The sequence below is a fragment of the Rhinatrema bivittatum genome, unplaced genomic scaffold (genome assembly GCF_901001135.1).
Source record: "Rhinatrema bivittatum unplaced genomic scaffold, aRhiBiv1.1, whole genome shotgun sequence".
NCBI classification, from domain to species: domain Eukaryota; kingdom Metazoa; phylum Chordata; class Amphibia; order Gymnophiona; family Rhinatrematidae; genus Rhinatrema; species Rhinatrema bivittatum.
This window is the reverse complement of record NW_021820712.1, coordinates 112,893-140,758: the sequence shown is the minus strand read 5'-3', so window position 1 is coordinate 140,758 and position 27,866 is coordinate 112,893. Positions and strand designations below refer to the sequence as shown.

The 27,866-nt window shown below is 46.8% G+C and overlaps 1 protein-coding gene across 1 annotated transcript; it reads left to right on the top strand.

The window, feature by feature from the left end:
* The first annotated feature begins 245 nt into the window (after positions 1 to 245).
* Positions 246 to 27,866, top strand: LOC115081991 (E3 ubiquitin-protein ligase TRIM39-like). Its single transcript, XM_029586250.1, has 7 exons — positions 246 to 855; positions 3,688 to 3,783; positions 4,242 to 4,472; positions 21,556 to 21,578; positions 26,657 to 26,662; positions 26,763 to 26,792; positions 27,711 to 27,866. Exons 1-7 carry the CDS (start codon positions 442 to 444, stop codon positions 27,730 to 27,732), a joined length of 822 nt encoding a protein of 273 aa, XP_029442110.1. The 5' UTR covers positions 246 to 441; the 3' UTR covers positions 27,733 to 27,866.

Below are 27,866 nucleotides of genomic sequence, written 5' to 3'. Positions count from 1 at the left end.
TTTCTGTTCCTTATTCCTCACCACTAAACTGAGACCCCTCTCACCCCTCTCACCCCTACGTATCCCCCTCCCACCTCCCTCCCCATGAATTCCTTCTACATCAACCACTAAAGACTCAGCTTCCAGCACCAGGTGAGAGACCCTGAATATATTTTTCTCACTGCAAAGGTTATGAATGTAGAATTATTGTAAAAATCTTTCCTTCCCCGTTCAGTGTTCGCACTGTGGTTTTAGATACCTTTTACTCAATTTAGAGACTTTTCACAGTGGATTTGGTGATTTTCTTCACTATGGGGTGGGCGTCCCTGTCTCCCAGATGGGGCTGCATGCAGAAAGCTGAAAACCTCCTGTGCCAGAGAGACACTCCCTGAATTTCACGAAAATCGCCTGTCAGCACAGGAAATTGAAACTGAAACCTTTCATTTCGTTCCTGCAAGAGCCATGGCTGCTGCAAACCCTGCTGAGAGTCTGCGAGATGAAGCCTCCTGTCCCATCTGTTTGGATTATTTTACAGATCCGGTGACCATAGACTGTGGACACAACTTCTGCCGCTCCTGTATCACTCAGACCTGGGAGGGGAGAGACACAAACTTCCCCTGTCCCCACTGCAGGGAAACCTCCCAGCAGAGAAACCTCAGGCCTAACAGGAAGCTGGCAAATGTGACAGAAATAGCGAAAAAGCTTTCTGAGAGCTCAGTGAGACAGAAAGAGGAGAATCTGTGTGAGGAGCACGAGGAGAAGCTGAAGCTGTTCTGTGAAGAGGATCAGAGTCCAATCTGTGTTATTTGTAGAGAGTCCCGGGGTCACAGATCTCACACCGTGACCCCCATACAGGAGGCTGTGCAGGAATACAAGGTGTGTGTCAGTATCTTTATTATCACAGTGTGTCCCGGGGTCACAGATCTCACACCGTGACCCCCATACAGGAGGCACTGCAGGAATACAAGGTGTGTGTCAGTATCTTTATTATCACAGTGTGTCCCGGGGTCACAGATCTCACACCGTGATCCCCATACAGGAGGCTGTGCAGGAATACAAGGTGTGTGTCAGTATCTTTATTATCACAGTGTGTCCCGGGGTCACAAATCTCACACTGTGACCCCCATACAGGAGGCTGTGCAGGAATACAAGGTGTGTGTCAGTATCTTTATTATCACAGTGTGTCCCGGGGTCACAGATCTCACACCGTGATCCCCATACAGGAGGCTGTGCAGGAATACAAGGTGTGTGTCAGTATCTTTATTATCACAGTGTGTCCCGGGGTCACAGATCTCACACTGTGATCCCCATACAGGAGGCTGTGCAGGAATACAAGGTGTGTGTCAGTATCTTTATTATCACAGTGTGTCCCGGGGTCACAGATCTCACACTGTGATCCCCATACAGGAGGCTGTGCAGGAATACAAGGTGTGTGTCAGTATCTTTATTATCACAGTGTGTCCCGGGGTCACAGATCTCACACTGTGATCCCCATACAGGAGGCTGTGCAGGAATACAAGGTGTGTGTCAGTATCTTTATTATCACAGTGTGTCCCGGGGTCACAGATCTCACACCTGTGATCCCCATACAGGAGGCTGTGCAGGAATACAAGGTGTGTGTCAGTATCTTTATTATCACAGTGTGTCCCGGGGTCACAGATCTCACACTGTGATCCCCATACAGGAGGCTGTGCAGGAATACAAGGTGTGTGTCAGTATCTTTATTATCACAGTGTGTCCCGGGGTCACAGATCTCACACCGTGATCCCCATACAGGAGGCTGTGCAGGAATACAAGGTGTGTGTCAGTATCTTTATTATCACAGTGTGTCCCGGGGTCACAGATCTCACACTGTGATCCCCATACAGGAGGCTGTGCAGGAATACAAGGTGTGTGTCAGTATCTTTATTATCACAGTGTGTCCCGGGGTCACAGATCTCACACTGTGATCCCCATACAGGAGGCTGTGCAGGAATACAAGGTGTGTGTCAGTATCTTTATTATCACAGTGTGTCCCGGGGTCACAGATCTCACACTGTGATCCCCATACAGGAGGCTGTGCAGGAATACAAGGTGTGTGTCAGTATCTTTATTATCACAGTGTGTCCCGGGTCACAGATCTCACACTGTGATCCCCATACAGGAGGCTGTGCAGGAATACAAGGTGTGTGTCAGTATCTTTATTATCACAGTGTGTCCCGGGGTCACAGATCTCACACTGTGATCCCCATACAGGAGGCAGTGCAGGAATACAAGGTGTGTGTCAGTATCTTTATTATCACAGTGTGTCCCGGGGTCACAGATCTCACACTGTGATCCCCATACAGGAGGCTGTGCAGGAATACAAGGTGTGTGTCAGTATCTTTATTATCACAGTGTGTCCCGGGGTCACAGATCTCACACTGTGATCCCCATACAGGAGGCATGTGCAGGAATACAAGGTGTGTGTCAGTATCTTTATTATCACAGTGTGTCCCGGGGTCACAGATCTCACACTGTGATCCCCATACAGGAGGCTGTGCAGGAATACAAGGTGTGTGTCAGTATCTTTATTATCACAGTGTGTCCCGGGGTCACAGATCTCACACTGTGATCCCCATACAGGAGGCAGTGCAGGAATACAAGGTGTGTGTCAGTATCTTTATTATCACAGTGTGTCCCGGGGTCACAGATCTCACACTGTGATCCCCATACAGGAGGCAGTGCAGGAATACAAGGTGTGTGTCAGTATCTTTATTATCACAGTGTGTCCCGGGGTCACAGATCTCACACTGTGACCCCCATACAGGAGGCTGTGCAGGAATACAAGGTGTGTGTCAGTATCTTTATTATCACAGTGTGTCCCGGGGTCACAGATCTCACACTGTGATCCCCATACAGGAGGCTGTGCAGGAATACAAGGTGTGTGTCAGTATCTTTATTATCACAGTGTGTCCCGGGGTCACAGATCTCACACTGTGATCCCCATACAGGAGGCTAGTGCAGGAATACAAGGTGTGTGTCAGTATCTTTATTATCACAGTGTGTCCCGGGGTCACAGATCTCACACCGTGATCCCCATACAGGAGGCAGTGCAGGAATACAAGGTGTGTGTCAGTATCTTTATTATCACAGTGTGTCCCGGGGTCACAGATCTCACACTGTGATCCCCATACAGGAGGCTGTGCAGGAATACAAGGTGTGTGTCAGTATCTTTATTATCACAGTGTGTCCCGGGGTCACAGATCTCACACCGTGATCCCCATACAGGAGGCTGTGCAGGAATACAAGGTGTGTGTCAGTATCTTTATTATCACAGTGTGTCCCGGGGTCACAGATCTCACACCGTGATCCCCATACAGGAGGCTGTGCAGGAATACAAGGTGAGTGTCAGTATCTTTATTATCACAGTGTGTCCCGGGGTCACAGATCTCACACCGTGATCCCCCATACAGGAGGCTGTGCAGGAATACAAGGTGTGTGTCAGTATCTTTATTATCACAGTGTGTCCCGGGGTCACAGATCTCACACCTGTGACCCCCATACAGGAGGCTGTGCAGGAATACAAGGTGAGTGTCAGTATCTTTATTATTAATTATCACATTCATAAATCAGTCTGCTTTTTAAAGATTATCTAAACTGGCGATGTTATCTCACATGTACTCTGTATGTGGAAATTCTGTTCTTAAAAATAATGAAATTCAAACCAAAGATGTTTATTGTTCACAGAATAAAATCCAAATGCACTTGGAGCGAGTGAGAAAGGAGCTGGAAGATCTTCTGAAGCTTAAATCCAGTGAGGAGAGGAAAGCTGAGGAGCTGAGGGTGGGTGTCTGTGTCTCATCAGTGCCCTGAACCAGATCAATCAGAGGATCCTAGGATCCATCCTGCCTTGTTACAGAGGGGCTGGGAGTATTTCTGGTGCTTATTAGCTGAGGACAGGCAGATTGGGAATCATTTCTGCTCTCTCCATCAGAGGCCAGGGATAGCTCGGGCCTGATGCTTTTTAACCAGTTGCACTCCAGGATGTACATTTACCCCTTAACCACGTGTGAAGTGAGAGAGAACTTTCCTCTGATGTAAGCATTTGATATTTGCAGCTTTTGATTGACTCCTGAGAGCTGTGACGCAGTTTCTGGTGGTGGATCCTCGGGTGACACAAAGCTCAGGAGGGCTCTGGGAACAGCAGAGATTCCTTGTTCATTGCAGCAGCTGCATCCAGAGCTCTGTGCACCTAAACCAGGGCCGTGTTACTGAGATTTCCATCTCTTTGTTCCATGCAGAGCCAGACAGAGATCGAGAGACAGAGGGTTGAGTCTGACTTTGAGGAGATGCAGCGGTTTCTGACTGAGGAGAAGCGAATCCTTCTCTCCAGCCTGGAGGAGGAAGAGAAGAAGATTCTGCAGAGAATCGGGGAAAATGTGACCCGGCTAGAAGAGCAAAGCTCCTCCATCAAGCTCCTGATCTCCGAGATAGAGGAGAAGAGTCAGCAGCCAGCGGCAGAGTTACTGAAGGTGACAGCTCAGAGAGATTTCTAAGGAAGTTACAGATCTGCCATGAGGGCTGCTGGAATTCACTTACAATATAAAAACCCTAATATAATCATTTCCCTGTGAATATCAGCTGTAGTGATACATAAGGCAGGCTAAACACATCAGATAAATCAGTGGGAATCTGAGGTAGGAATAATTATGTGCATAGGTGCAGACAGGGAGATTTTCAGGATTACTTGATATTATAATTGTGTAAGATCAGGAATTAGATCTGGGTCTTGGCTGCATTCACTCAGGAGAATTTTCAGCCACTTAAAAATGCTCCTTTTGATTCAAGAAACAGCAAATCTGAATATAACGGGAGCAATGAGTGGTTGGCTGCTGATATTTTGCAGACAATTGTGTAAAGTGTAAATCTTCCTCCCCTGGAAGAATAAGCCAAGTCTTGAAAGCCCCAGCCTGTCCCGGCTCTTGGAAAGCTGGGACGTAAGTCCTGGCACAGAGGATTTATTATAACAAATCAGAGATAGAGGGAAGCATCTTCCAGTACCTCCTGACTTTTCCTCTGTAGGATCCCAGATCAGGGGTGGATTGTCCTGTCGTGGGATCGGGCATCCCCCGTGGGCCGGTCGCTCTGATCAGGTGATTTTTCCAGCTTCCTGCTGTGAAGAGGTCCTGCATGGAGGTGGCCCAAAGAGAGAGTCCTCTCCTTCCCACCGTGCAGGTGATGGAGATTTCCCCTCTGTCCATGCGAGTCCGTGCTGGTGCCACAACTGTGCTATTGCCTGCTAACTACACACGGGGCCTTGCTATGCTGCAATCGATCTGTGCACCACTGTCCTCCTATCTAGAGTCCAGCTCTGACCTCCCTCCAGATAAAGTTGCCCCTTTGCTGGGGGGTGAGGGGAGTATTTCTCTGTTCTTCAGCTTCCTCTGCCCCTCTCTCCCCATTCCTGTTTGTTGGGACATCGGTAGTGCCCCAGTCAGGAAAAAAATGAGGAGGGCAGGCCATGTGTGTATGAGAGAGTGAGAGAGCATATATGTGAGTGGGAGAAAGTGGGAGAGAAATTTATGTGTATGAGAGAAGGAGAGAGGGTATGTGTGTGTGTGTGACAGAGATGAGATCATGGGTATGAGTGAGGAGGGAGAGAGAGTGTGTGTATGAGAGAGGGAGAGAGTATGTGTGTGTGTGACAGAGTGATGAGAACTTAGGTGTGAGTGAGGAGGGAGAGAGAATGTGTGTGTGAGAGAGGGGGAGAGAGTATGTGTGTGTGTAACAGAGAGATGAGAACATAGGTGTGAGTGAGGAGGGAGAGAGAATGTGTGTGTGAGAGAGGGGGAGAGAGTATGTGTGTGTGTGACAGAGAGATCAGATCATGGGTATGAGTGAGGAGGGAGAGAGAATGTGTGTCTGAGAGAAAGAACATGGACATTTGTGAGGGAGAAAGCATAAATATCAGGAACTGAAGGGCCCTCAGTATGGTTCACGGGGAGTGGGAACACATATATACAAATGAGAGGGAGGTAAAGGACACCTTCTGACCTCTCCCCCAGTCCTCAAGTGACCAGTTCAGGTCTGTGGAAACGGTCACCCTACAGGAGCCGCGTGTAGCAGTTACCTTCTTCCACCTGCCTTCCAGCATTGAGGAGCAGCACTGCCATCCCTCAGCCGAGAAAGGGAAGGCCAGAAGAAGGGGGAAGCCTGAAAGCTATATGAGTGTATGAGAGAGAGACTGCACGTGTGTGTGTGTGTGCACAAGAGAGCCTGCATGTTTATGAACGTACGACAGAGCCTGTGTTTGTGTGAGAGACTGCGTATGATGGACAGACTGAGAGGGCCTGTATGTGTCTGTGAGAGCCTGAGACTGTGTGTGTGTGTGTGTGTGTGTATGTGTGTGTAAGAGAGAGAGACTGCACGTGTGTGTGTGTGCAAGAGAGCCTGCATGTTTATGAATGTACGACAGAGCCTGTGTATGTGTGAGAGACTGCGTATGATTGACAGACTGAGAGGGCCTGTATGTGTCTGTGAGAGCCTGAGACTGTGTGTGTGTGTGTAAGAGAGAGTAACAGAGCCTGGTGTATGTGATGGCGTATATGTGAGTGAGAGAGAGCCTGTGTGTGTGACAGCATGTGTGTTTGTTGGGGAGTTGGAGAGAAGTAAATATTGTGAGGTCCCCATCCCAATCCACAACAATCTGTGGGTGACTGGAAACCAAATGATTCCAGGTATGGAAAGTTAGAAAATTTTAATCCTATTATTTTAAATTTGGGGGGTTATTTCTTGTGTCTGCTGTTTGAAATACTTGATGTTTAGGAAATATTAGAAAAAACTTATAATTACTTGATGTTCGATGGATGTTGCCTACTTGACATATTTATTCTTTTTTTTAGTATTGTTTTAATATTATGAATGATATTTTATATTTCTTACAGCATTGCTTAATGTTGTTTGAGGAATGATGTTTCTGTTTTTCCATTGTTGCAATGCATAATAGTCAGGCTTACTGTGTTTTCCAGAGCATGAGTGTGAGCAAGCCTGAGTGAGCCGTGAACACGTATGTGAGTGAGAGAGATCGAGCACGCCGATGAGCATTTGTGTGAGCAAGAGGACTATTTAAAACAGTGAGCGTGTGTGTGTGAGAGAAAATATAAGGGAGTCTGTGTGAGAATGAGCATATATGTTAGGAAGTGTGTATATATAAGAGAGAGGAGAAAGTTTGTGCTCACCTCCTATTCCTGACTAATCCATGACAATCTGAGGGTGACTGGAGCCTAAAGGTCCCAGGTATGGAGAGCAGAGGATTTTTTTATAGCCTTAGTTTTAATTATTGGGTGTCGTTTGATGCGTCTGCTGGTTGGAAATACTTTACTGATTGTTTTTTGTTTTAATTTTCCAGTGCTATATATTTTTAATCATTCAATGTTTTATTCATCAGCTGCTTTGAGATATTTATTCTTTTTATGAGTATGGCTTTACTATTATCATATCTTGATGTTGTTTGATGTTTAATGAGGAATGGTGATGTTTTTGTTTTTCTGTCGTTGCACTGCATATGGAGTCTGTCTTGTTATAGTTTACAATTCAGTTTTTGTTTGCATGTTTCCAGTTCAGCTTTATTGTCTCTTTATTCTGTGTTTGGTGAGGGTCTGTCTATTCTGCATGTGTGACTGAGATGAGGTATTCTGCTAGCGTAGGGATCTATAACAGCTTGGCTTGTTCTGTTATTCTAATATCAGGTGTATTGGTGTTTTAGGGCCTGTTGTAACAGAGTAGGTAGGCAGTGCCGAGCCTGGGGAGCTATAAAAGCAGCAGACTCTGTAGCACTCAGTCAATGGGAATGCACTGGAATGGTGGTGGGGGGTATGGAGAAGTGGAGGCGAGCTACAGTCACAAAAAGGGATGGAGTGAGCCAAGAGGAAGTGCCGATGCAATGCTGGGGAGGCATCTGCAGGCTGGGCTTTCCTCCTGAAAGGGTAAACTGGCTGTGGAAACAGTGAGTCTCCTGGAGTGAGGGTGAGAAAGGGAGAGGGTGAGTGCTGGCAGCGAGCAAAACCTTTTTAGATAATCATGTGGCAGTACTGAAGCAGAGGTGCTCACTGTGTGAGCAGATGAGCAGCAGCAGTACAATGACAGAATGTGTGTTTCAGAGAGAGAGAGTGAGGCTGTGGGTGTCTTTCTCCCTGACACAGAAATACACCCATGCACACACTTTCTCTATCACACACCCGTACACTGAGGGCAAGAGTCTGTGACTGAGAGACTGTGTGTGTGTGTCTGACCCTGGCTGGCAGTGTGGCTGGTCACATTACTTGGGAACTGGTTCATGAGCTGATTGGTTGACAAAGGACTTTAATCCCAGATGAGGAATGCAAGATATAATTATGAGGGAGGGAACCAGACTTGTGGGCGGATGGCAACTGATTGCATGGATGGAAGAGGTCCCGCAGCTCCGTTTGCTCACACCTCTGGTCTAGGGTGTATTCTACGACTTAGTTATTTAGGAAAAATGTGACATTTATGTTGGAGATTGTTTGGCTCAGATCTTCCAGGCTCCAGGTCACATGATCTACCTATGGAGGGTCAGTTTGGCGAGCTTTTGGGAAATGTTGAAACACTGCTGCAGGGAAAATCCACAAGTGAGTCAGACAGATATCTTGTGGGTCGGTTTTGAATGAAATCCCCCGGGCTGATATTTTCCTGCAATCCACCCTTGTCCCAGATCTTTAGTGACATCGAGAATAGATTGGAGAAGCTTCTCGGGTCTCTCGCTCTACCAAATAAGCAAGGGGAGCCACTGAGGGGACGTCTCCAGCAATTCTTGTTCAGTTCTTGCCACTGTTTGAGTGCGGATTCCACAGGCCTTTCCTATAAAGATTTCAAAAGAGAGGCCACAAAACAGCTTTGAAAATTAGGCACCTCCAAGCCCCCTAGATCTCTAGTTTTTGAAGAATCAGTTTTGCCACCCTTGGGGTCTCTTTCTCTGAATGTAACTGAATATCTTACTTTGAACTTGTTTAAGCATCACATCAGGTGTTATCACCAGACCAGTACAACATTAATTACCCTTAAGGTCACAGCGAGTGATCCAGGCTTCAAGAGGCCTTCACCCCTTCCACCAGAAGAGGACCAGAAACCCCATCTACATATCCTATCCAGCAGCCCCAGGGCAAGGACTCCAGAGGTCACAGGGCATGTTCCAGGCTTCCAGAGCCCCTGCACTTCTGGCAGCACAAGAGGACAGGAAGACTCATAAAAATACCTTACACAAAGGCCTCTGGGCTAGGTCTCCAGAGGTCACAGGGCATGATCCAGGCTTCAAACTCCACAGCCCCTGTAGCAAGGATCTGCTCTCCAGGTGATGAGTTGTGCTCTCGCATTGAGGGCGAGTCTCTCAGGGCAACTTCCCTGGAGGGAAACTTTAGGTCGGTCATCATAATTGGTGATTTGATCATTAAAATGCAGATAGCTGGATGGCTAGTGGACGTGAGGACTGCCTGGTAATTTGCCTGAGTGGAAGAAGGTGGCGGACCTCACGCGTCACCTAGATAGGATTTTAGACAGTGCTGGGGAGGAGCCGGCTGTCATGGTACATGTGGGTACCAACGACGTAGGAAAATGTGGGAGGGAGGTTCTGGAAGCCAAATTTAGGCTCTTAGGTAGAAAGCTTAAATCCAGAACCTCCAGGGTAGCATTCTCTGAAATGCTTCCTGTTCCATGCACAGGTCCCCAGAGGCAGGCAGAGCTCCAGAGTCTCAATGCGTGGATGAGACGATGGTGCAAGGAAGAGGGATTCAGTTTTGTAAGGAACTGGGGAACCTTTTGGGGAAGGGGAGTCTCTTCCAAAGGGATGGTCTCCACTTTAACCAGAGTGGATCCAGGCTGTGGGCGCTAACTTTTAAAAAGGAGATAGAGCAGTTTTAAACTTGAACAAGGGGGAAATCTCTTGTTTCCTTGAAGGATAGGGCATACCAAGAGAGAGGTTCCAATAAAAGGAAAAGTAGTCCATGTGCCTATAAGTAAAGAATAACCTGAGCTAAAGGATTCCAAATTATCCCTAACAACTGAAAAGCAGGTTGTTAATACAAACAAAAAACACACGTTGAACTGTCTGTATGCCAATGCCAGAAGTCTAAGAAGTAAGATGGGAGAGTTAGAGTGTATAGCAGCAAATGATGAGATCGACATAATTGGCATCACCGAGACCTGGTGGAAGAAGGATAACCAATGGACAGTGCTATATCAGGGTACAAATTATATCACAATGATAGGGAGGATCAACTTGGTGCGGGTGTAGCACTTTATGTCCGGGAGGGTATAGAGTCCAACAGGATAAAGATCATACAAGAGACTAAATGCTCAGTAGAATCTATATGGGTAGAAATCCCGTGTGTGTAAGAGTATAGTGATAGGAGTATACTACCATCCACCTGGACAAAATGATAAGCTGGACAATGAAATGCTAAGAGAAATAAGGGAAGCTAACCAATTTGGCAGCACAGTAATAATGGGAGATTTGAATTACCCCAATTTTAACTGGGTAAATGTAATATCAGGACTTGCTAGAGACATAAAGTTCCTGGATGTAATAAATGACTGCTTCATGGAGCAATTGGTTCAGGAACCAACAAGAGAGGGAGTTATTTTAGATTTAATTCTTAGTGGAATGCAGGATTTGGTGAGAGAGGTAACGGTGGTGGGGCCACTTGGCAATAGTGATCATATCATGATCAAATTTGAATTAATGACTGGAAGAGGAATAATAAGTAAATCCATGCCTCTAGCATTAAATTTTCAAAAGGGACACTTTGATAAAATGAGGAAAATAGAAAAAATCTGAAAAGTGCAGCTACAAAGGTTAAAAGTGAATAACAGGCGTGGACATTGTTACAAATTACATTTTAGAAGTACAGTCCAAATGTATTACACACATTAAGAAATGTCGAAGAAAGGCCAAACAATTACTGTCTTGGTTTAAAGGCACAGTGAAAGAGGCTATTTTATCCAAAAAAGTCCTTCAAAAATTGTTAAAAGGACCAATGTGAAGAAAACAGGAAAAAGGATAAGTATTGTCAAGTAACCCAACAACACCAGCTCTAAACTTCACCTCCACATGCTCCCCCAGAGCTACCCTAGATTCCTTCGAGCCCACCACCCTTCTGGAGATTGAATCAACACTCAAGATGCTGAAACCATCCAGCCACCCAATGGACCACATCCCAACGAACCTTTTGCTCCTTATCCCAGGCACCATCTCCAGATCTCTGGCCGGCATCATTAACTGCTCCCTAGCACAAGGAGTATACCCGGATGACCTTAAAACAGCATCTATTAAACCTCTCTTGAAGAAACCCAACCTCGACACTAATGAGCTCTCCAACTTCCGACCCATATCCAACCTCCCGCTGCTAGCAAAACTCACCGAGAAGGTGGTGAACACTCAGCTTTCGGACTACCTGGAGGAACACAAAATCCTATACCCCTCCCAGTATGGCTTCCGCAAGTCTTCCAGTACCGAAACCCTCCTCATCTCGCTAACAGACCACATCCTCATGGGCCTGGATAAAGGGATTTCATTCCTGCTAGTTCTCTTAGACATCTCTGTGGCGTTTGACACCGTGAACCATAGCATCCTCCTCAATCGTCTCTCAGACATTGGATTATCTGGATACGCCTTCCAATGGTTCAACTCATTCCTCAATAATAGAAGCTCCAAGATCACTATCAATAATAAAGAATCTCCTAACTTCAAATCTACTCTAGGTGTTCCCCAAGGCTCCTCTCTATCCCCCACCCTCTTCAATATCTACCTACTGCCTCTTTGCCAGCTCCTCACAAACCTTAACCTAATTCACTACTTATATGCTGATGACGTTCAGATCCTGATCCCAATAAAAGAATCCCTTCCAAAAACGCTCTCCTTCTGGGAGAACTGCCTTAAGTCCATCAACCACTTACTCACCAGCCTGAACCTGGTCCTCAATGCAGCCAAAACAGAAATCCTTTTCATCTCCACCGACCATTCTACCAGCCACGATCAGACAACCTCTATTCCTCAGACCACTCCAGTTAGAGATTTAGGAGTCACCATTGATAACCATTTGAACCTCAAAAAATCAATCAACAATATTACGAAGGATTGTTTCTTCAAGCTCCAAGTTATGAAAAGACTCAAACCCCTCCTCCATCTCCAGGACTTCAGAGCTGTCCTTCAGTCAACAATATTCTCCAAAACCGACTACTGTAACACTCTCCTCTTAGGACTCCCGATCTCTGCCACTAGACCACTACAGATGCTCCAGAACTCAGCAGCCAGGATATTAACCAACACCAACCGGAGAACTCATATCACTCCTATACTTAGAAACCTACACTGGCTACCTATTAAATACAGAATTTTGCACAAAGCACTCACCATTATCCACAAATCCATACACAACCAACTACCTTTAGACCTCCAGTTCCCACTCAAACTATACACTTCTGCAAGACCCGTCAGAGCGGCACACAAAGGAACCCTTCAAGTTCCCCCAACTAAATCCTCTCGTCTAACCTCCACGAAAGAACGGGCATTCTCCACAGCTGGCCCCATCATCTGGAACAACCTGCCGACTGATCTAAGACTGGAACCCTGCCTGATTACCTTCCGAAAAAAACTCGAAACTTGGCTTTTCATCCAAGCCTTCCCTTAAGCCTAACATTGCAACAGTTCTTTCATTTAGCCCACTAGACTAAATGACCGACCCAGCCACTGTATATTCATACGTTCTCACTCTCCAGTTGTCTCTGTCCTTTATTTCCTGGCTACTCTAGCCCCCAAGTTCACTCTCCCTGTTAATTGTATCTGCGCTTCGGCCTTCCTGTTATATGGTTATGTTCAGTTAACCCCTAAGTTTGATGTAAACCGGCCTGATATGAAGCTTGTCATGAAGTTCGGTATAGAAAAATGTTAAATAAATAAAAAATTAAATAAGTTAAGTGTAAAACATTGATAAGGCAGCTAAGAGAGAATTTGAAATCAAGTTGGCCGTAGAGGCAAAAACTCATAATAAAAACCTTTTTTTAAATTTTTTTTAATTTATACTTTATTAATTTTCTCAAACATTATACAATGAAAAAGAATAAGTAAATAGGAAATGACAATAGCAATATTCCATAAGAAAACAAATATGAAAATAACTACATCTGTTATTCCACTAAGTCCACATTAATTGGGGAGCCTTAATAATAAAGAAAAAGATCACAAAAGAAATATTCAAAAACCTAATGTGTAAACTGAGAGTTACAATTTTAAATGACCATCAATTAAATCCCACAATGGTCAGAATCATATAACAACACATGGGTAACCCACAGGTAGTATTCTGTGTGAATAATTATACAACCCTATACCTGTGTATGTTTCAACATCAACCTTTATTTATCATTTGATTCACTTTATATAATTTAAGACCACAAACATTTAAAATTAAACCAACACTCATCACTCATACCACATTCATACACAAGTTATAATATTGCACCTATCTCTAATACAATATTATACCTATTACTAACATATTAAAATACATTCATATATTGCACATATTATTTATTATACAAAAATTGTAAACATTTTTTATTCAAACCCAGGCTATTTAATCTATTGTTCAGATGACATTTATAACAAACAAACAACACCAGCACTATGCATTTTACTTCATTCCTTTCCCAACAAATTTCTTGAAGCTTCCTTATTTCGTTTCTTTTTTTTCTATTTAAAGCTCCCGATGAGAGACTTTCGTTTCACCCAGATGGTTTCCTCAGGGGATCATTACTAAATCATTCCTCGTTCATTTTCAATATAGGGAACCTCTCTGTTGTGCATATGAGTGTTTATTTAATGTGCTGTCTATTATAAAACATAAACATAGTCATGAATATTGAGATCACATAGCAAATGATACATTTTCCCAGTCACCATCCTTCTGTTTCTCATAAGAAAACCCCTCTGTCCCAGCCTCTCTCCTTACATTTTCCAGGGGAGCTCTCATAAGAAAACCCCTCAGTCCCAGCCTCTCTCCTTACATCTTCCAGGGGAGCTCTCATAAGAAAACCCCTCAGTCCCAACCTCTCTCCTTCCATCTTCCAGGGGAGCTCTCATAAGAAAACCCCTCAGTCCCAGCCTCTCTCCTTACATCTTCCAGGGGAGCTCTCATAAGAAAACCCCCCAGTCCCAGCCTCTCTCCTTACATCTTCCAGGGGAGCCCTCATAAGAAAACCCCTCAGTCCCAGCCTCTCTCCTTACATCTTCCAGGGGAGCCCTCATAAGAAAACCCCTCAGTCCCAGGCTCTCTCCTTACATCTTCCAGGGGAGCCCTCATAAGAAAACCCCTCAGTCCCAGCCTTTCTCCTTCCATCTTCCATGGGAGCTCTCATAAGAAAAGCCCTCAGTCCCAGCCTCTCTCCTTACATCTTCCAGGGGAGCTCTCATAAGAAAACTCCTCAGTCCCAGCCTCTCTCCTTACATCTTCCAGGGGAGCTCTCATAAGAAAACCCCTCAGTCCCAGCCTCTCTCCTTACATCTTCCAGGGGAGCTCTCATAAGAAAACCCCTCAGTCCCGGCCTCTCTCCTTACATCTTCCAGGGGAGCCCTCAAAAGAAAACCCCTCAGTCCCAGCCTCTCTCCTTACATCTTCCAGGGGAGCTCTCATAAGAAAACCCCTCAGTCCCAGCCTCTCTCCTTTCATGTTCCAGGTGAGCTCTTATAAGAAAACCCCTCAGTCCCAGCCTCTCTCCTTACATCTTCCAGGGGAGCTCTCATAAGAAAACCCCTCAGTCCCAGCCTCTCTCCTTACATCTTCCAGGGGAGCCCTCATAAGAAAACCCCTTAGTCCCAGCCTCTCTCCTTCCATCTTCCAGGGGAGCTCTCATAAGAAAAGCCCTCAGTCCCAGCCTCTCTCCTTACATCTTCCAGGGGAGCTCTCATAAGAAAACTCCTCAGTCCCAGCCTCTCTCCTTACATCTTCCAGGGGAGCTCTCATAAGAAAACCCCTCAGTCCCGGCCTCTCTCCTTACATCTTCCAGGGGAGCTCTCATAAGAAAACCCCTCATTCCCAGCCTCTCTCCTTACATCTTCCAGGGGAGCCCTCATAAGAAAACCCCTCAGTCCCAGCCTCTCTCCTTACATCTTCCAGGGGAGATCTCATAAGAAAACCCCTCAGTCCCGGCCTCTCTCCTTACATAGAAACATAGAAATGACGGCAGAAGAAGACCAAACAGCCCATCCAGTCTGCCCAAGCTACGCACTTTATCCATTTTTTTCCCCTTTTTCTCTCTCCCACCTGTTACTATTGGCTTCCAGTACCCTCCAGCCCTAATTCCCCTCCACCCCACCACCAATTTAGAGAGCAGCGCCGGATCTGCATCCAAGTGAACGTCCAGCTCAATTAGGGGTAGCAACCGCTGTAACAAGCAGGCCACACCCTTACCCCATACTCTTACCCACCCCTGTTTTTATTTTTTGTTTTTTTGGGGGTTTTTTGGAGATAGCAGCCCTCCATCCTTCCGCTCCGTGAAGGTGGAACACCAACTACTGGCCACTGGCATCCCGCTCCGTGAATGCCTCTTTGGCTACTGCCGCTCCGTGCAGTGTTTGAATGCCTCTGTGGCTACTGCCGCTCCGTGCAGTGTTTTGCTGCCTCCTCTTTATTCACGCCCTCTAGACTTGATGGATCCAGTGTTTATCCCACACCCTTTTGAAGTCGTTCACAGTTTTAGACTTCACCACTTCCTCCGGAAGGGCATTCCAGGCATCCACCACCCTTTCCGTGAAGAAATACTTCCTGACATTGGTTCTTAGTCTTCCTCCCTGGAACCTCAGCTCGTGACCTCTGGTTCTGCTGATTTTTTTTCTGACGGAAAGGGTTTGTCCTTGTCTTTGGATCGTTAAAGTTTTTCAAGTATCTGAAAGTCTGAATCATATCACCCCTGCTCCTCCTTTCCTCCAGGGAGTACATATTTAGATTGTTCAATCTCTCCTCGTATGTCATCCGATGAAGACCTTCCACCTTCCTGGTCGCCCTTCTCTGTACCGCTTCCATCTTGTCCTTGTCTCTTTGTAGACACGGTCTCCAGAACTGAACACAGTACTCCAGGTGAGGCCTCACCAAGGACCTGTACAAGGGGATAATCACTTCCCTTTTCTTACTCGATATTCCTCTCTCTATGCAGCCCAGCATTCTTCTGGCTTTTGCTATCGCCTTGTCGCATTGTTTCGCAGACTTCATATCGTTAGAAACTATCACCCCAAGGTCTCTCTCCTGCTCCGTGCACATCAGCCCTTCTCCCCACATCGAATACAGTTCATTCGGATTTCCACACCCCATATGCATGACTTTGCACTTCTTGGCATTGTATCTCAGCTGCCATATCTTCGACCACTCTTCGAGCTTCCTTAAATCCCGTCTCATTCTCTCCACTCCTTCCGGCGTGTCCACTCTGTTGCAGATCTTAGTGTCATCCGCAAAAAGACAAACCTTACCTTCTATCCCGTCCGCAATGTCGCTCACAAATATATTGAACAGGACCGGTCCCAACACCGATCCTTGTGGTACACCACTTAAAACCTCCCTCTCTTCAGAGAGAGCTCCATTTACCATCACACATTGTCTTCTGTCCGTCAACCAGTTTGCAATCCAGGTCACCACCTCGGCACTCACTCCTAAGCTTCTCATTTTATTCACCAGTGTCCTGTGCGGGACCGTATCAAAAGCTTTGCTGAAATCCAAGTAGATGACATCGAGTGCTCTTCCTTGATCCAATTCCTTGGTTACCCAGTCAAAAAAGTCAATCAGATTTGTCTGACAGGATCTTCCCCTGGTGAATCCATGCTGCCTCTGGTCCAGCATTTCTCCCGACTGTAGATAGTTCACTATTCTCTCTTTCAACAGTGACTCCATTACTTTTCCCACCACTGAAGTGAGGCTAACCGGTCTGTAGTTACCAGCCTTCTCTCTGTTCCCACTTTGTGAAGCGGGACCACCACCGCTCTTCTCCAATCACTCGGCACCACTCCCGTTTCTAGGGATCTATTGAACAAGTCACACAGCGGACCTACCAGAACATCTCTGAGCTCCCTCAGTATTCTGGGATGAACTTCATCAGGCCCCATGGCTTTGTCTACTTTCAGTTTCCCCAGCTCTTCCCATACATTTTCTACTGTAAATGGAATTACATCTACTCCCCTCCCCTCCAGTTTCTTGTTAACTAGCGACGGTCCTTCTCCAGGGTCCTCCTTAGTGAACACAGAACAGAAGTATTCGTTTAATATTTCTGCCATTTCTTCGTCTCTCTCCACACATTGATCATTACCACCTTTCAATTTCACTATACCACTTTGAACTTTTCTCTTTTCACTGATGTATCTGAAAAATGTTTTGTCACCTCTCTTTACTTCCTTGGCAATCCTCTCTTCTGCTTGACTTTTTGCTCTCTTGATTAATTTCTTTGTCTCCCTCAGTTCTACCAGATATTCTTCTTTGTGCTCCTCTCTTTGGGATCTTTTGTATTTCTTGAACGCTGTTCTTTTAGCCTTTATTTTGTCAGCCACCTCCTTTGAGAACCAGATAGGTTTCATTTTTCTTTTGCTTTTCTTTACTTTTCTAACATATAGATTAGTTGACTTGGCAATTGCTCCTTTAAGATTGGTCCACTGTTGATCCACATCTCTCACATACTCCCAGCCTTTTAGTTCTTCCTCCAGGTACTTCCCCATTTCATCAAAGTTTGTGTTTTTGAACTGCAGAACTCGGGTTTTTGTGCTTCTTTGCCGTCTCCTTTTTGTGATATTAAACCATACCGTTTGATGATCACTGGTGCTGAAGTGGGCACCCACCTGGACGTCTGAGACATTATCTCCATTAGTGAGCAGTAAGTCGAGTATAGCTCCTTCTCTCGTGGGTTCCATTACCATTTGTTTGAACAAAGCTACTTGCAGGGCATCCACTATTAGATTCTGCAGATGGGATTCTCCAGTCTACATCTGGCATATTAAAGTCTCCAACGATCACCACTTCTCCCTTCTTTCCTATCCTGTGGATGTCAATAACCAGATCTCTGTCCAGCTCATCTTTTTGGTTTGGAGGCCTGTAAACCACTCCAATAAAGATGGAGTGGTTTTTTAGGTTGGCCCACAGTGCTTCTTCATTGCCCCATCTTCCTTGCAGCTCCTAGCTGCTCCTTCCTTGCAGCTCCTTACATCTTCCAGGAGAGCTCTCATAAGAAAACTCCTCAGTCCCAGGCGCACTCCTTACATCTTCCATGGGAGCTCTCATAAGAAAGCCCCTCAATCCCAGCCTCTCTCCATTCATCTTCCAGGGGAGCTCTCATAAGAAAATGTCTCCGCCCCAGGCTCTCTCCTTACATCTTCCAGGGGAGCTCTCATAAGAAAATGCCTCAGTCCCAGGCTCTCTCCTTACATCTTCCATGGGAGCTCTCATAAGAAAGCCCCTCAGTCCCAGCCTCTCTCCATTCATCTTCCAGGGGAGCTCTCATAAGAAAATGTCTCCGTCCCAGGCTTTCTCCTTACATCTTCCAGGGGAGCTCTCATAAGAAAATGCCTCAGTTCCAGGCTCTCTCCTTACATCTTCCATGGGAGCTTTCATAAGAAAACTCCTCAGTCCCAGGCTCTCTCCTTACATCTTCCAAGGGAGCTCTCATAAGAAGATGCCTCAGTCCCAGGCTCTCTCCTTACATCTTCCAGGGGAGCTCTCATAAGAAAAGCCCTCAGTCCCAGCCTCTCTCTTTACATCTTCCAGGGGAGCTCTCATAAGAAAAGCCCTCAGTCCCAGCCTCTCTCCTTACATTTTCCAGGGGAACTCTCATAAGAAAACCCCTCAATCCCAGCCTCTCTCCTTACATCTTCCAGGAGAGATCTCATAAGAAAAGCCCTCAGTCCCAGCCTCTCTCCTTACATCTTCCAGGGGAGCTCTCATAAGAAAAGCCCTCAGTCCCAGCCTCTCTCTTTACATCTTCCAGCGGAGCTCTCATAAGAAAAGCCCTCAATCCCAGCCTCTCTCATTACATTTTCCAGGGGAACTCTCATAAGAAAACCCCTCAATCCCAGCCTCTCTCCTTATATCTTCCAGGGGAGCTCTCATAAGAAAAGCCCTCAGTCCCAGCCTCTCTCTTTACATCTTCCAGGAGAGATCTCATAAGAAAAGCCCTCAGTCCCAGCCTCTCTCCTTACATCTTCCAGGGGAGCTCTCATAAGAAAACCCCTCAGTCCCAGGCTCTCTCCTTACATCTTCCATGGGAGCTCTCATAAGAAAACCCCTCAGTCCCAGCCTCTCTCCATTCATCTTCCAGGGGAGCTCTCATTAGAAAATGCCTCAGTCCCAGGCTCTCTCCTTACATCTTCCAGGGGAGCTCTCATAAGAAAATGCCTCAGTCCCAGGCTCTCTCCTTACATCTTCCATGGGAGCTCTCATAAGAAAACCCCCCAGTCCCAGCCTGTCTCCATTCATCTTCCAGGGGAGCTCTCATAAGAAAATGTCTCCGTCCCAGGCTCTCTCCTTACATCTTCCATGGGAGCTCTCATAAGAAAAGCCCTCAGTCCTAGCCTCTCTCTTTACATCTTCCAGGGGAGATCTCATAAGAAAAGCCCTCAGTCCCAGTCTCTCTCGTTACATCTTCCAGGGGAGCTCTCATAAGAAAAGCCCTCAGTCCCAGCCTCTCTCCTTACATTTTACAGGGGAACTCTCATAAGATAACCCCTCAAACCCAGCCTCTCTCCTTACATCTTCCAGGGGAGCTCTCATAAGAAAAGCCCTCAGTCCCAGCCTCTCTCTTTACATCTTCCAGGGGAGATCTAATAAGAAAAGCCCTCAGTCCCAGCCTCTCTCCTTACATCTTCCAGGGGAGCTCTCATAAGAAAAGCCCTCAGTCCCAGCCTCTCTCCTTACATCGTCCTGGGGAGCTCTCATAAGAAAACCCCTCAATCCCAGCCTCTCTCCTTACATCTTCCAGGGGAGCTCTCATAAGAAAACCCCTCAGTCTCAGGCTCTCTCCTTACATCTTCCATGGGAGCTCTCATAAGAAAACCCCTCAGTCCCAGCCTCTCTCCATTCATCTTCCAGGGGAGATCTCATAAGTAAACTCCTCAGTCCCAGGCTCTCTCCTTACATCTTCAAGGGGAGCTCTCATAAGAAAATGCCTCAGTCCCAGGCTCTCTCCTTACATCTTCCATGGGAGCTCTCATAAGAAACCCCCTCAGTCCCAGCCTCTCTCCATTCATCTTCCAGGGGAGCTCTCATAAGAAAATGTCTCCGTCCCAGGCTCTCTCCTTACATCCTCCAGGGGAGCTCTCATAAGAAAACACCTCAGTCCCAGGCTCTCTCCTTACATCTTCCATGGGAGCTCTCATAAGAAAACTCCTCAGTCCCAGGCTCTCTCCTTACATCTTCCAGGGGAGCTCTCATAAGAAAATGTCTCCGTCCCAGGCTCTCTCCTTACATCTTCCAGGGGAGCTCTCATAAGAAAACCCCTCAGTCCCAGCCTCTCTCCTTACATATTCCACGGGAGCTCTCATAAGAAAAGCCCTCAGTCCCAGCCTCTCTTTTTACATCTTCCAGGGGAGATCTCATAAGAAAAGCCCTCAGTCCCAGCCTCTCTCCTTACATTTTCCAGGGGAGCTCTCATAAGAAAAGCCCTCAGTCCCAGCCTCTCTCTTTACATCTTCCAGGGGAGATCTCCTAAGAACAGCCCTCAGTCCCGGCCTCTCTCCTTACATCTTCCAGGGGAGCTCTCATAAGAAAACCCCTCAGTCCCAGCCTCTCTCCTTACATCGTCCTGGGGAGCTCTCATAAGAAAACCCCTCAATCCTAGCTTCTCTCCTTACATCTTCCAGGGGAGCTCTCATAAGAAAACCCCTCAGTCCCAGGCTCTTTCCTTACATCTTCCAGGGGAGCTCTCATAAGAAACCCCCTCATTCCCAGCCTCTCTCCTTACATCTTCCAGGGGAGCTCTCATAAGAAAACACCTCAGTCCCAGGCTCTCTCCTTACATCTTCCAGGGGAGCTCTCATAAGTAAACCCCTCAGTCCCAGCCTCTCTCCTTACATCTTCCAGGGGAGATCTCATAAGAAAACCCCTCAGTCCCAGCCTGTCTCGTTACATCTTCCAGGGGAGCTCTCATAAGAAAACCCCTCGGTCCCAGGCTCTCTCCTTACATCTTCTAGGGGAGCTCTCATAAGTAAAACCCTCAGTCCCGGCCTCTCTCCTTACATCTTCCAGGGGAGCTCTCATAAGAAAACTCCTCAGTCCCAGCCTCTCTCCTTACATCTTCCAGGGGAGCTCTCATAAGAAACCCCTCAGTCCCAGCCTCTCTCCTGTTCCTTCCCAGGCAGCTCTGATTAGGAGCGCCAGTGTCTGCTCCTCATCAAACTGCTCTCTGCCTGTGAGAAGGAGGAAGGATGATCCTCTTTCATTGCATGGAGTTTCTTTGCTCTATAAACAGGCAGTTGTGTCATTCCACAGATCTGAGTGTGGAATATCCTAAAGTGTATAACAGCTGCTCATGATCTGTAGGGTGGAGCTAGATATAATCTCTGTTTTGTTTCTCTTCTAGGATGTGAAGGACACCCTGAGCAGGTACAAGTTACTTTCTCATCTTTTCTATGTGGTTGGAAATTTATATTTTTGGTGACGGAGCTTGACGGGATTAAGAGGGGTAACAAAGGATCTTAATGATTAGTAAACTGGTGGGAGAAGTGGGATTTGGTTTGGACAAGTTCCTGGAGGAAAAGTCCATAAACCATTATTAAGGTGGAGCTGTAGGAATCCCCTTCTCACTGGGATGAGCAGCTTGGAATCTTTCTACCCCTTGGGATCCTCCCAGGTACTTGATGGACCTTTGGTCTGAACCATTATGGCAAAGTCTTATGTTCTTGTAGAACCAGCACCAATGCAGGCCCTGATCCCCTTCCCACTTGGGTAATGGCTCAGGCTGTGTAATCCAGAACCCAAACCGGGGAACAACTCCAGATAAACACTCCTACTCTCTTTAACTCTTATCCAGAATGCCAGAGCTAGAATTAATACAGCCGCTTTTATAAGCAGCAGGGGGTGGCTATTCCAGCAACCTCAGTGGAGGAGCTGTTCTGAATAGTTCACTCCTCCCTCCACAAACCTTCCCATCCTAGCTCAAAGGGTTGAAGACCAGGGCATCATCAGGATGATCCCATCTGCTCCATCTCTATCCCCTGGGGTTGAACACCTCCCAGAATAATCCCAGTGACTCTCTTACCTGTAGTTATATCTCATTCTCTCCACCTGCCCCATGTCTATCTCCTGGGGTTGAACATCTCCCAGAATAATCCCAGTGCTTCTCTTACCTGTAGTTATATCTCATTCTCTCCTCCTGTCCCATGTCCATCTCCTTGGGTTGAACATCTCCCAGAATAATCCCAGTGACTCTCTTACCTGTAGTTATATCTCATTCTCTCCTCCTGTCCCATCTCTAACTCCTGGGGTTGAACACCTCCCAGAATAATCCCAGTGACTCTCTTACCTGTAGTTATATCTCATTCTCTTGACCTGCCCCATGTCCATCTCCTTGGGTTGAACATCTCCCAGAATAATCCCAGTGACTCTCTTACCTGTAGTTATATCTCATTCTCTCCTCCTGTCCCATGTCTATCTCCTGGGGTTGAACATCTCCCAGAATAATCCCAGTGCCTCTCTTACCTGTAGTTATATCTCATTCTCTCCCCCTGTCCCATGTCTATCTCCTGGGGGTGAACATCTCGCAGAATAATCCCAGTGCTCTCTTACCTGTAGTTATATCTCATTCTCTCCCCCTGTCCCATGTCTATCTCTTTGGGTTGAACATCTCCCAGAATAATCCCAGGGACTCTCTTACCTGTAGTTATATCTCATTCTCTTCTCCTGTCCCATGTCTATCTCCTGGGGTTGAACATCTCCCAGAATAATCCCAGTGACTCTCTTACCTGTAGTTATATCTCATTCTCTCCCCCTGTCCGATGTCTATCTCAGGGGGTGACCATCTCCCAGAATAATCCCAGTGACTCTCTTACCTGTAGTTATATCTCATTCTCTCCTCCTGTCCAATGTCTATCCCCTGGGGTTGAACATCTCCCAGAACAATCCCAGTGACTCTCTTACCTGTGGTTATATCTCATTCTCTCCTCCTGTCCCATCTCTATCTCCTGGGGTTGAACATCTTCCAGAATAATCCCAGCGACTCTCTTACCTGTAGGTGTCAGAACGTGGAGTTTCCAGAACCAGAGGCTGTTTCTACTGACCTGAGAATGGATTTCCCACTGAGATACCCTCAGCAACTGAAGAAAGTGATCACAAGCTTTGGAGGTAGAAGAATCTCTCTCTTTTACTTTTGTTTTAATTGTTTGCATTAAATCATTAGCAGTCAGAATGTGGAGTTTCTCAGATGCACATCTGCAATCTGTCTGTACAGATAAGAGATTGCACCTCTCTTCCCCTTCCCCTTCCCCTTCCTCTGTTTGTGGTCCTGATCCCGTTGTCTCCTGTCTTCCCCGATCTCTTATTTATTCTCTCTTTTACATTTGCCAAAATCTGAAATTGCAAAGCCTGCCCTATGAAACAAATTTTAGATGTAAATCTCTGAGTTCTCTCAGTATATTCTACAGAGGGACTTGTGGAGGAAGAGAAGACAGAGAAGGGGATATGATTTGGATTTATAAATCATGAGTGGGGTGGAACGGGTAAATAGGGAACGGTTATTTACCCTCTCAGTAACAATAGGACTAAGGGACATCCCATGATAGTAGCAAGCGGCAGATTTAATTCCAATCATAGGAAGTATTTTCCACTCGCAGCACAATCAAGCGATGGAATCTGTTGCAGGAGGACATGGTTAAGGGACGTAGCATGGGGGGATCAGAAGAGGATTGGAGAAGTCCCTGAAGGAAAAGTCCATAAAGAGTTATTAGCCAGGTGGACTCAGGAAAGCCAGCGCTTATCCCTGGGAATGAGATACAAGAAATGGATCAACAATTGGGGGTCTGCCGGGTACTCGTGCCCCAGACTGGCACTGTCAGACAGGATGCTGGGCTCGATGGACCTCGTCTGACCCAGCAGGACACTTCTTATGTTCTTATGGAAATAATAAATATCATTTACACTCTCCTACTCTCAGTTATGTATAAGATGAAGGGAATTTGTTTTTGTTATAAAGAAATATATAGAAGTGTACAGGTCAATATTCAAAATCTGAGCCGTGCAAACCCCCATGTAATATTTAACTTTATATACAGATAAGTCATCACTTTACTGTGAATATTGTGTTTTACCAACAGAGAGAGCAGCTCAGTCCATCTGTCACTCACTTCCTACTGAATATGACCCCCATGTAATATTTAATTTTATATACAGATAAGTCATCACTTTACTGTGAATATTGTGTTTTACCAACAGAGAGAGCAGCTCAGTCCATCTCTCACTCACTTGCTACTGAATATGACCCCGTGTAATATTTAACTTTATATACAGATATGTCCTCAATTTACTGTGAATATTGTGTTTTACCAACAGAGAGAGCAGCTCAGTCCATCTGTCACTCACTTCCTACTGAATATGACCCCCATGTAATATTTAACTTTATATACAGATAAGTCCTCACTTTACTGTGAATATTGTGTTTTACCAACAGAGAGAGCAGCTCAGTCCATCTGCCTCTCAGTTCCTTTCCACTCCCCCTGTGGTCTGTCCATAATCGCCCCCAACCTCCTTCCTCCCCAGCAGGTTTTGCTGCAAAAATGAATATTTGGAAATTCATCTAACTGTGTACTCTTCCTCCTCTGACCTTAACACCCCGCTCCCCACCATGAGAATGCTCCATTTAACATATTAACAACCCCCAGAAATGCCTCCACTCACTGCATGCATCTTTAGCACCCTCCCCCACGAACATCTGCACTCACTGAATGCATCTTTAGCACCCTCCCCCCCTGGGAACATCTCCACTCACTGCATGCATCTTTAGCACCCTCCCCCTGGGAACATCTCCACTCACTGCATGCATCCTTAGCACCCTCCCCCTGGGAACATCTCCACTCACTGCATGCATCTTTAGCACCCTCCCCCCAGGAACATCTCCACTCAATTCATCCTTAGCACCCTCCCCAGGAACATCTCCACTCACTGCATGCATCTTTAGCACCCTCCCCCAGGGAACATCTGCACTCACTGCATGCATCTTTAGCACATCTCTACTCATTGCATGCATCTTTAGCACCCTCCCCCAGGGACATCTCCACTCACTGCATGCACCTTTAGCACCCTCCCCCAGGGAACATCTCCACTCACTGCCTGCATCTTTAGCAACCTCCCCCAAAGGAACATCTCCACTCACTGCATGCATCTTTAGCACCCTCTCCCCGGGAACATCTCACTGACTGCATGCATCTTTACCACCCTTCCCAAGGGAACATCTCCACTCACTGCATGCATCTTTAGCACCCTCGCCCCGGGAACATCTCCACTCACTGCATACAACTTTAGCACCCTCCCCCCCCGGGAACATCTCCACTCACTGCATGCATCTTTAGCTCCCTCCCCCTGGGACCATCTCCACTCACTGCTTGCATCTTTAGCACCCTCCCCCCGGGAACATCTCAACTCACTGCATGCATCTTTAGCACCCTCCCCATGGGAACATCTCCACTCACTGCGTGCATCTTTAGCACCCTCCCCCCGGGAACATCTCCATTCACTGCATGCATCCTTAGCACCCTCCCCCCGGGAACTACTCCACTCACTGCATGCATCTTTAGCACCCTCCCCCCAGGAACATCTCCACTCACTGCATGCATCTTTAGCACCCTCCCCCCAGGAATATCTCCACTCACTGCATGCATCTTTAGCACCCTCCCACCGTGATCATCTCCACTCACTGCATGCATCTCTAGCACCCTCCCCCAGGAACATCTGCACTCACTGCATGCATCTTTAGCACCCTCCCCCCGGGAACATCTCCACTCACTGCATGCATCTTTAGCACCCTCCCCCTGGGAACATCTGCACTCACTGCATGCATCTTTAGCACCCTCCCCCCGGGAACATCTCCACTCACTGCATACATCTTTAGCACCCTCCCCCTGGGAATGCTTCCAGTCAATGTGTGCTACTTTAATACCCACACCCTGGGAACACCTTCACTCAACAGGTGCACCTTTAACACCTGTTCCTGGAAACCTCTCCACTCAGCCCTTGTTCCTTCAGCCATATTCAGGGGACACAATTAATTATTTTTACCACTAGAAATCTCTTTGATAATTACCCTGAGAAGTCCCAACAATGTTATCCTGATTGTTTCCTCAGCATCAGCCTTAGAACAGGAGACAAAATGCAGAATCAGTTCAGAGACAACTTCCTGGCTCAGAAATCAATAAAATCCCAAAGAGGGACCTCTGACAATTCTGAATTATCTGTCAAATAGCAATAAGAAGACAGCGTGAATTTGTCTGGGAATTCTGTTATACGTCTGATGAACATAAAAACAGAGAATTATCATTTGTATAAATATCTGTTTATGATTCTATTCTAGCGCATATAAAATGCCAAGTTCTTTCTTTATAACAGTGGAAATGTCACAAGTTCTCTGATGGACGTTTTATAACCTGGAAGCTCTAACATTTCTCTATTTCTTACTGTTTCTTCCCACCCTGCAGGACTGGGTAAGTTTTATTCACAGTCTGATAAATATATTTCTGCCTGGCACTGTATTTATTTCTCTTCTCTGACCTCTGATCCGTGTTTCTCTTTGTTTTAATTCAGAGTGGTGGATGGGATGTGGCAGATATGCAGGTAACTGCCTCTGATATAACTAATTATACAAATGATCCCGTCTATGAATGAGAGCTGCTACAGGGTCTCCTCCAGCCTCACCCTTCCCCTCCCTTTCCCCCTCTCAGCTGTGAAGCTGCTGCCCCTACAGCCTCCTGAGCTCCCCTGGCTCTTCCTCCATCACTATCACCGTCCCTCCATTCCCTGCCCCTCACCCACCTTCTGTCTCCTCCCTCTCCTCTCCTCTCTGCATGCCCCAGCCCTCTCCCCTTCCCCCTCTCAGCTGTGAATCTGCTGCCCCTGCAGCCTTCCCTCTCCTCTGCCCCTTGCTCTGTGCTGCCCCCGCTCTCTCCGCTCTCTGCCTCTCCTTCCCGCCTGCGTGGCCGGTGCAGCTTCTCCCAGTGCAGACCCCAGCGCCAGCACCGCTCCCTCCTGCCCCATGAGGCAATTACTGCAGTTCCTGCCACAGGAGCGCATGCAGGGAGTGACACAGACCCCGCCCCTTATACTAAGGACTGCCCCTGGCTTTAATGGAGGGGGGTCACAGGGGGAGGGTTTTCAGGGAAGGGATATAAATGGGAAGAGGAGGCCAATGGGGCTGTGAGTTATAGGAAGCCCGGCAGGGAATTAGCCAATTAGAAACTCCCTGTCACTGATGATGTCAGGGGAATCGTCCAATGGAGATACTAAAGAGCAGATGGCCAATAGGATCACTGGTATGGCTCAGCCCTGTCAGTGAGTTGCAGCCAATGACGGAGCTCCTCTCATAGACTAAGTAAGTGACTCAGGGAGCAGCCAATGAGGTTTAGGGGGTGGGAGAGTGAGGAGCCAATGAGAGCTAGAGCCGGGAGGTATAGGGAACCAATGGGGGTTAGAGGTGTGTGAGGAGCCAATGAGGAGAGTGTGCTCATGTTTATTAATGTCTCCTCCTCTCTGCAGTGCCTGTGACTCTGGATCCTGAAACTGCGAATCCCCGGCTCCTCCTGTCTGAGGATGGGAAAAGTGTCAGATGGGGAGAGAGAAAGCAGAGCCTCCCCCGCAGTCCCCGGAGATTTGATTTGTATCAATGTGTGCTGGGGCGCGAGGGCTTCACCT

Bases quoted from the DNA above. Each gene is read 5' to 3' on its own strand.
- LOC115081991 (XM_029586250.1), top strand. From the start codon at position 442: ATGGCTGCTGCAAACCCTGCTGAGAGTCTGCGAGATGAAGCCTCCTGT. The intron at 3,784-4,241 runs GTGGGTGTCTGT...TGTTCCATGCAG, and splicing joins GGAAAGCTGAGGAGCTGAGG to AGCCAGACAGAGATCGAGAG. The intron at 4,473-21,555 runs GTGACAGCTCAG...TTTCTCTTCTAG, and splicing joins CAGCGGCAGAGTTACTGAAG to GATGTGAAGGACACCCTGAG.